General features: G+C 36.6%; 1 protein-coding gene across 1 annotated transcript; it reads right to left on the minus strand.

Moving 5' to 3' along the window:
- Positions 1-5,570: 5,570 nt before the first annotated feature.
- Positions 5,571-7,389, minus strand: LOC145089161 (uncharacterized). The gene is made up of 6 exons (XM_079027639.1): positions 7,260-7,389; positions 6,910-6,968; positions 6,596-6,812; positions 6,106-6,521; positions 5,692-5,887; positions 5,571-5,602 (listed from the first exon to the last, which is right to left on the minus strand). Exons 1-6 carry the CDS (start codon positions 7,387-7,389, stop codon positions 5,571-5,573), a joined length of 1,050 nt encoding a protein of 349 aa, XP_078883765.1.
- Between the last annotated feature and the right edge of the window lie 648 nt (positions 7,390-8,037).

Genomic DNA, 8,037 nt, shown 5'->3' on the forward strand with positions numbered 1-8,037 from the left:
TGGCCTCATTTGCAGCCTCCATCACCCCAAATCCTAGCCATGAAACCCTAATCCACCTTTGAGTGTTTTTGAGCCATTGTTGTGCGTTCTTGGTGATTTTGTAGCTTGAGAAGGAAGGGAAACTTGAAGATTCAAGAGGAAGCCAGTAGATCCAGAAGTTGAGCTGCATTTCTGACTCACTTGAGGTATAAAGTCGATACCTTGGATTTCCATTTCTTATATCTTCATTTAAGGTTGTATTTTGTTACTTTTGGGCCATATTGAAGTCATTTTCGGGATTTGAGTGTATTATGAGGTTTTGACTTTAGATCTAGGCACTCATGAGCTTATGAGGCTTAAAGTTGCCAGTTGTATCAAGCATTGGCCCTTCCCAATGCCCTAGATCTTTTATATAGCTTAGTTTTGGTGTTTCTAGCTTCATAACACCATGCATGGACGTAAAGTTAGCAACTTTATGTGGTAAATTAGCCCTAGGGGACCATATCTATGGTTTGGAAGCATTGAACCTGACTGGAAACGACTAAATGGGTTTAGACTATGGGGGACTCGACGAGTTGTTCATACAACTCGGCGAGTTGGGTCGGGGTCCCCCAACATTTTCTGTTACTAGGAAAACTCGTCGAGTGAGTTGGACATGTTTTTTGGGTTTTGAAGATTGATGAACTCAACGAGTTCAAGGAGGAACTCGACGAGTTATGAGTGAAATGTCCTGACTCTGTTATGAGGAAGAACTCAACGAGTTCATGAAAGAACTTGACAAGTAGGATCGAGATTTCTAGAGTTTTATGGATCATGGAACTCGACGAGTTGATGGACCAACTCGGCAAATTGAGTCAACTAGGATGTTGACTTTGACTAGGATGTTGACTTTGATCAGGATGTTGACTTTGACTTTGACCATTGTCTAGAGTTGACCCTTAAAGGGGTTATAAGCATGAAAGGGTAATTAAAGGAGATTTTTATGTGTAGGAGTTTGAGAGGAGTTAATCCTAGAGCCAAGGACAGTTCAGCTACTACGCGACATTTGAGGTGAGTTACCTTCTAGTAGAAGTGGGTCAAAGGCACCAATGTCGGCCCACTAGTAAGAGTTATAGTAGATATGATTGTCTTTATGATAATTATCTGGTATGTCACTATCTGTTATGATTGTCTTTATGATAATTACCTTCCAGTAGAAGTGGGTCAAAGGCACCAATGCTAGTATGTTATGATATTATGTGATAGTGGTAGGAAGGGTAGGGTAGACCCCAGTACCGGTCGATAGGGCCTAAGGGGTATACCAGCACCCTGATAAGCTAGGCAGTATATGACTTATGAGTTTATGAGCTAGAATGTTATATGGTAGAAGTAGGGGTGAAATAGTCCCCGGTACCGGTCGGAAGGACTGAAGGGGTAGGTCGGCACCCTGATATGCTAGGCGAGGTACCGGTCGAAAGGACCAAAGGGGTAGGCCAGCACCCTGATATGCTAGGCAAGTTACCGGTTGCAAAGAAACCAAAGGGGTAGGCCAGCACCCTGATATGCTAGGCAGTTACCAGTTGAAAGAGATCAAAGGGGTAGTCCAGTAACCGGATATGTTAGACATTATGATTATTGTATGGTATGCGGTATGATGGGGAAATTCACTAAGCTTTGTGCTTATAGTTTCAGTTTTTGTTTCAGGTCCTTCTTTTTCGAAGGGAAAGGAGTCGACATGATAGCAGCGTATCGCACACATGATTTTCCGCATATGAGATTCTTCGTATTTGTACTCTGACATTATTTTTCCTATAACATGTTTTTGAGATTGTTGACTTATGGTTTTCATGATATGAGATAACATTGATGGCATTTTAGTAAACTGATTTATGAATCTTTAAATTAAAAAATAATATTTTTGGTCTTGAAATTTGAGATGTAACATATAGTTGATGCAAAATTTTATTTTTAACATCATAAATGGAATTAATTTTTGGTGATTTTCAATTTGATCCTTAACGATAGGTGGTTTGTTGAGCAGTTTTAGATGTTCTGCAAGGAATTATGAATACAATATATTTAATATACATTATAAACATAAAATCACACATAATTGGTCCTTCACACAGCGGTCCGCGGTGGTTTGACCGCCAAACTCTGACCAATTTATACTGAGTGTTACGGTTCCAATTCTAACAAGTTGACCGGTTGGCTTTAGGTCAGCCGGTTGCGCTGCCGACGTCGCATACTGGTGTGTCATAAGCGAAAAAAATGGCGTGAAAGACACTATGTTTTCAAAAAAAAATCGATTTTGACACTAAGATTTATATCTTTTCCAATTTTGACACTACGTTTTCAATCTTCTCCAATTTTCAACATAATGAAATAAATATATGCAAAGACATAAACAACAAGAAATGATGGTTCATAAAAAAAATGTCATTTCTAATTCATTTTCAGACTACTACGTTTACCATAAAAGGAATGAGGTATTATAAACAGGATCACCTAAATCCTAAAGTACAACTTATTTATGATCTTTTTCCTGTGAGACGTTCGATTCAAATCATAAGTTGGTTTTCATTAGGCCTTATGGATGAGCAAAAGGACCGAACCAGCCCGAACCGCACCGGACCCGGGAACCGGCTTCGGCAAAAATAAGAACCGAACCGGCCTGGCGGTTCTACCGGTTCACGGTTCCTACAAGTTCTTGTCGTATCTTCAAATGTTGGAATCGGTCCTCAAAAAATAGCATCATACGGTTCCGGTTTTTGTCGGTTCTACCGGTTTTTGCCAGTTCTACCGGTTCCGGTTATATCGGTTCCGGTTCCTACCGGTTCCCGATTCCCAAAATCCACAAAAATAACGTCCCGGTCCCGGCTCGATCGGTTCCATCGGGTTTCGGTTCCGGTTCTGGCCGGTTCCCCGGTCCATATGCTCATCCTATTAGGCCTCATTGGTTGTTACAGAGAAATTTAAAGTAGATTTCCATAACCAGGAACTTTTGGTAGGTTATATAGCTATTTCTTGCAATTAAACCATTTTGAAGTGGAACCAAAACCTGGACCACATACGCACTACCACAAATATCAGCTTGGAGATCTTGTACCATCACCAATAGAACTTGTAATCTCCTTTAATTTAAACGCATTTGTCTTTATCTATAACATAAAATTACATAGGTTATAATAGACCACCGTCTTAGTTCAAAAAAAGGCTCAGAAACAATTTACGAGGCTCCTAGCTATACCAAACGAGGCAGTGCACAGTTCGTTTCAGGGAAATCAGATAAATATTGATTCCATAACTTAAAAGAGAGGTGGCTTCTTCATACAATCTCCGTTTTGGACGTTATTTATATCCACGGAATCAGAATAACACAATCTTTTCAAACCGGTCATAAATTAGTCCTAAGTATACTTGATGCAAAATTTTATTTTTAACATCACAAATAAAATTATTTTTTGTTGATTTTCGATTTGATCATGAACGATAGACGGTTTGTTGAGAAGTTTTAGATGTTCTGCAAGGAATTATGAATATAATTTCTTTAATATACATTATAAACATAAAATCACACATAATTCGTCCTTAACACATAGCGATCCACGGTGATTTGATCGCTAAACTCTGACCAATTTGTACCGATTCTTACAGTTGCAACTCTTACAAGTTGACCGGTTGGCTTTAGGTCAGTCGGTTGCGCTGCCAACGTCGCATACTGACGTGTCATAAGTGAAAAAAATGGCGTAAGAGACACTATGTTTTCAAATTTTTTTTACTCGATTTTGACACTAAGATATCTATCTTTTCCAATTTTGACATTATGTTTTCAATATTCTCCAATTTGCAAAATAAATTAAATAAATATATGCAAAGACATAAACAACAAGAAATGATGGTTCAAAAAAATATCATTTCTAATTCATTTTCAGACTACGACGTTTACCATAAAAGGAATGAGGTATTGTAAACAGGATCACCTAAATCCCAAAGTACAACTTATTTATGATCACCTAAATCCCAAAGTACAACTTATTTATGATCTTGTTCCTGTGTTCGATTGAAATCATAAGTTGGTTTTCATTGGTCCTCATTAGTTGTTACAGAGAAATCTAAAGTAGATTTCCATAACCAAGAACTCTTGGTAGGTTATATAGCTATTTCTTGCAATTAAACCATTTTGAAGTGCAGCCAAAACTTAGACCACATACACACTACCACAAATATCGGTTTTGAGATCTTGTACCATCACCAATAGAACTTGAAATCCCTTTTAATTTAAATGCATTTGTCTTTATCTATAACATAAAATTACATAGGATAACAAAGATCAAACACATTTTTTTTCAAGAACTTCTTTTTCTTCACAGCAAAAACAAAATATCTTGAGAAACTCGGATGATAAACAACAAGTGTTGACGAACCGTAGCAACATGATCCTTATTTTTGAAAGAAACTCAACCAACAAAAACAGTAAAAACTAACGAGAAAAATTGTCAAACGCGAAAGCTAAGAAATTCTTCAATAAACACAAAAGTCATCAAGATAATAAGCCAATCAAGACTCTTACAATGAGTCTCTGATTCTAATTGTTGGACCCATTTACACAATTGGTTTGTGCGGAATATGAATATATGTAAAACTGATAAAAATGTGAGTCAACTTATAAAGTTATACATCGAGAGATATAAAATAAATAGACAAAATTTCACAATTGGTCCCTGTGGTTTACATAATATCACACTTTGAGGACTTCCTAGCTAAAAGTCACACGAATGGTCCTTAAGGTTTCAGTTCATTGCGAAATTGGTCCTTGACCCTAACCCCATCACTTTTGAATCGTTAGTGTAGGGGTAATTTTGTCATTTCATATTGTTGTGCATCAGAGTATATAATGTAAGCCCCACCTTGTTGTTTTCTACTTCTCGTTCCTTACATTTGTTCTTCCCTCCCCACTATTCTAAAGTTGAAGAAGATGGTGATATGCAACTATTGAAGGCCAACGATTTTGGTGACATCGTGGACTGATTTGAACCCAGGTCCTCGATTCTGGTCATGCTCAAGGTTAGGAGGAACATACAGCTTTTTTGGATGGTTCGACCCTCCCATGTGCCCTAGGTCAACTGTTGTGATTTTGGGGTTGTTGTGTGGAAGAAACAATATGGAATCAAGATTGATGATGGTGAAATGGTTACTTTGTCTGAGTTGGTTGTTTTTCATGGTGTGTTACCTTTTCAAGTAAAAATCAAGAAGCTTTTGGGGGGAAATCTATGACTTGGAATCTATGCTTTGGTCCCATTTTTGTTATAGCTTTTGAAGGATTTTCCCTGTGATTGTATGTAATGTTGGGACAAGAAAATGTAATGGATATTATATGTAATTTAAGTTTGATGTTTAGTTTTAATGTGAACTGGTATTAGCAAGGAAGCAAATTGTCAATTTGATTGCATGTATGTTTAATGTTGATTATTAATGTGCAGTAACATAACCAAAAAACTAATTACCAAAGTGGCATTACCAAAATTGAAAATGTACTAGTTCAAACACCGCATAGGAAAATACCATCAACCATAATGCATGTAAGTGCAATATCATGTTACAAACATACATTACCCAAAATACCTATCAAAAGTGATTGTTTCTACAAACATACCATAACCAAACTTAGTAAACATGTTCTAACTTTACTTAAACATAATAGCAAAAGCATACTTCAAACTACAAACTAACCTACAACATATTCCCCCTTCTTCTGTCCACTCCCCTTTCTAGCTTCACTAGGACCTCCCTGCCCCTTGCATGTCCTGGCATTGTGACCTTTGTTGTGGCATTTGCTGCAAGTGACTGTCAAGTATTTCCTACTTAAATTGGTACTTTGTGTTGGCTCATCAGTTGCCCTCTTCCTTTTTTTCTTTGGCCTGCCAACCTATAAACAAATTTATATGGTTACATATCAACAAGTTTAGTAAATAGTTTCAAATTAAATTATGCAAACCGTGTATAACAAAAAACCTGTTTGTGATGTTAGGGTGGGAGAAGGGTTGTTGGAAAATCATATCTAGGCCACATGCTCCTTCCATTTATTGAGTCAATTGTGTGTTGGTACATAGCATTCCATGTACTAAGCCAGTAACATTTGCTCACCCAAGCCTCGGGATCTCCACATTCTGACCCATTCTGCATCTTATCATACATTGCAACGATAGCATGCTGGCATGGAATACCTGTAATGTCCCATTTCCTACAAGTGCAACTCCTCTCTTTCAAGTTCACAACATATTGCTCCATCCATAGACCAGTCACTTGATATTTATCAGCTCCACTGAATAGAACCCTCATTTTATTTTCCACTGTCTTATTGTTTTCTAAGATTGTTGTTGCAGTTGTACTAAGAGAACCTTTGTATTTCTCTAGCACTTTATGAACATTTACTATTCTCTTTGTGAGGTATTCTCTAATAAATTCCAAACATGTGATTATAGGCATGTCCCTAGCCTCATCTAACTTGGAGTTAAATACCTCACACAAGTTATTTGTCAAACTATCAGTCAATGCCCTTCCTATGTATAAAACCAAACAAATAATTAGTGAAATTAGTTATGAAATATGTTAGTGAAAAGAGTATGATACTTACCAGAGAAACGGGATCTTGCCCAGTGTTTTGCAAGAATTTTACTTAACCACTCATGTGCCTCTGGGTTAAGCTTTTTCAGTTTCTCCATTACCCTATTAAATTTCGTTAAGTTGTATACTTTTCCACAACACCATATTGCTTCCCTCAATTCATTTCCTTTGTGTTTCAATTTCATGTTGTCATACACATGTCTTAAACAGAACCTTTGCTCAGCTCTCTATTGCAGCCAAGATTCCCTGTGAGTACAATTAAAATAAGTTAGTAAATGAAATTAAAAAAAAAAAAAAGTAAAACTTGTTGAAGTTAGAGAATACCCTTTGCTGATCTGAAATGAAAGTGAAGTTAGATGACGAATTCAAATCTAAGTCATCACCTAAGTGTTCCAAAAACCATGTCCAAGAGTTAATATTTTTAGTTTCTACAATGGAATATGCAACTGGGTAAATGCCATTGTTCGAATCAAGCCCAACTACAGTGAGGATTTGTCCAGGAAATGGACCTTTCAAAAACGTACCATCAAATCCAAGAAAATCCCTCAAACATTTTTTAAATCCCTCCTTCAATGGACCTAAACATATATATATATATATATATATATATATATATATATATATATATATATATATATATATATATATATGTTTGAAGATCCTTGTTTCAGAACACAATTTCGGTTCAGTTTCCACATCTATCTTCACAGTTGTTCCTAGATTCTTTGATTGCAATTCCATGGCATATTCTCTCAAAATACCATACTGCTTTTCATAATCACCATAAACAAATTGTTTTGTCATAGCTTTGCCCCGGAATAATTTCATTTTTGATATTGAAAGTGAATACCTTTGTACTAAGTCCTCCTGTAAACCACATGTAGGGATCTTGGGATTACTTTCAACTTAATGCAATATGTTGTTAGCTAGAAACTTAGATGAACAAGCCTTCACTATCGCAAACACGAATGACAAACTTCGTATGTTTTGACAGTCCGAACTTGTTTTTTATCTACCCTAGATATAAAAAGAACCCATGGACAACTTGTTTTCTTGGAAAGTACTAAATTGTTCCTACCTTTATTACTGTCACCAGTCAATTCAGGAACAATACCCCTACACTTTACCTAAATTCTTGTCTTGTCATTCTTTACATAATGTAGATCCCTCCTTTCTTTTACAGAGTAGTTGGCAATAACTTCTCTGATCTTTTCCTTTTCCTTGAATGTCTGGCCAATCTTAAAAGATTTAGTGTGAACCTCACCGGATGAACAAGCAAGTGGTTTTAGAATGGACTTTAACAATTTCTTTCTAGGCTCTTGTTCACTAGCAAATGACTCAAACACATCATTATCTAAGACTTCTAAAGGTTCATCCTCAATGTCTTCATGTTCCACTGTATTATTGTTTGCCGGATCAGGCTGCCCCAAGTCAATGTCTTCATCAAGTACA

The sequence above is a fragment of the Lactuca serriola genome, chromosome 2 (genome assembly GCF_051521515.1).
Source record: "Lactuca serriola cultivar US96UC23 chromosome 2, Lser_US96UC23_V15, whole genome shotgun sequence".
NCBI classification, from domain to species: domain Eukaryota; kingdom Viridiplantae; phylum Streptophyta; class Magnoliopsida; order Asterales; family Asteraceae; genus Lactuca; species Lactuca serriola.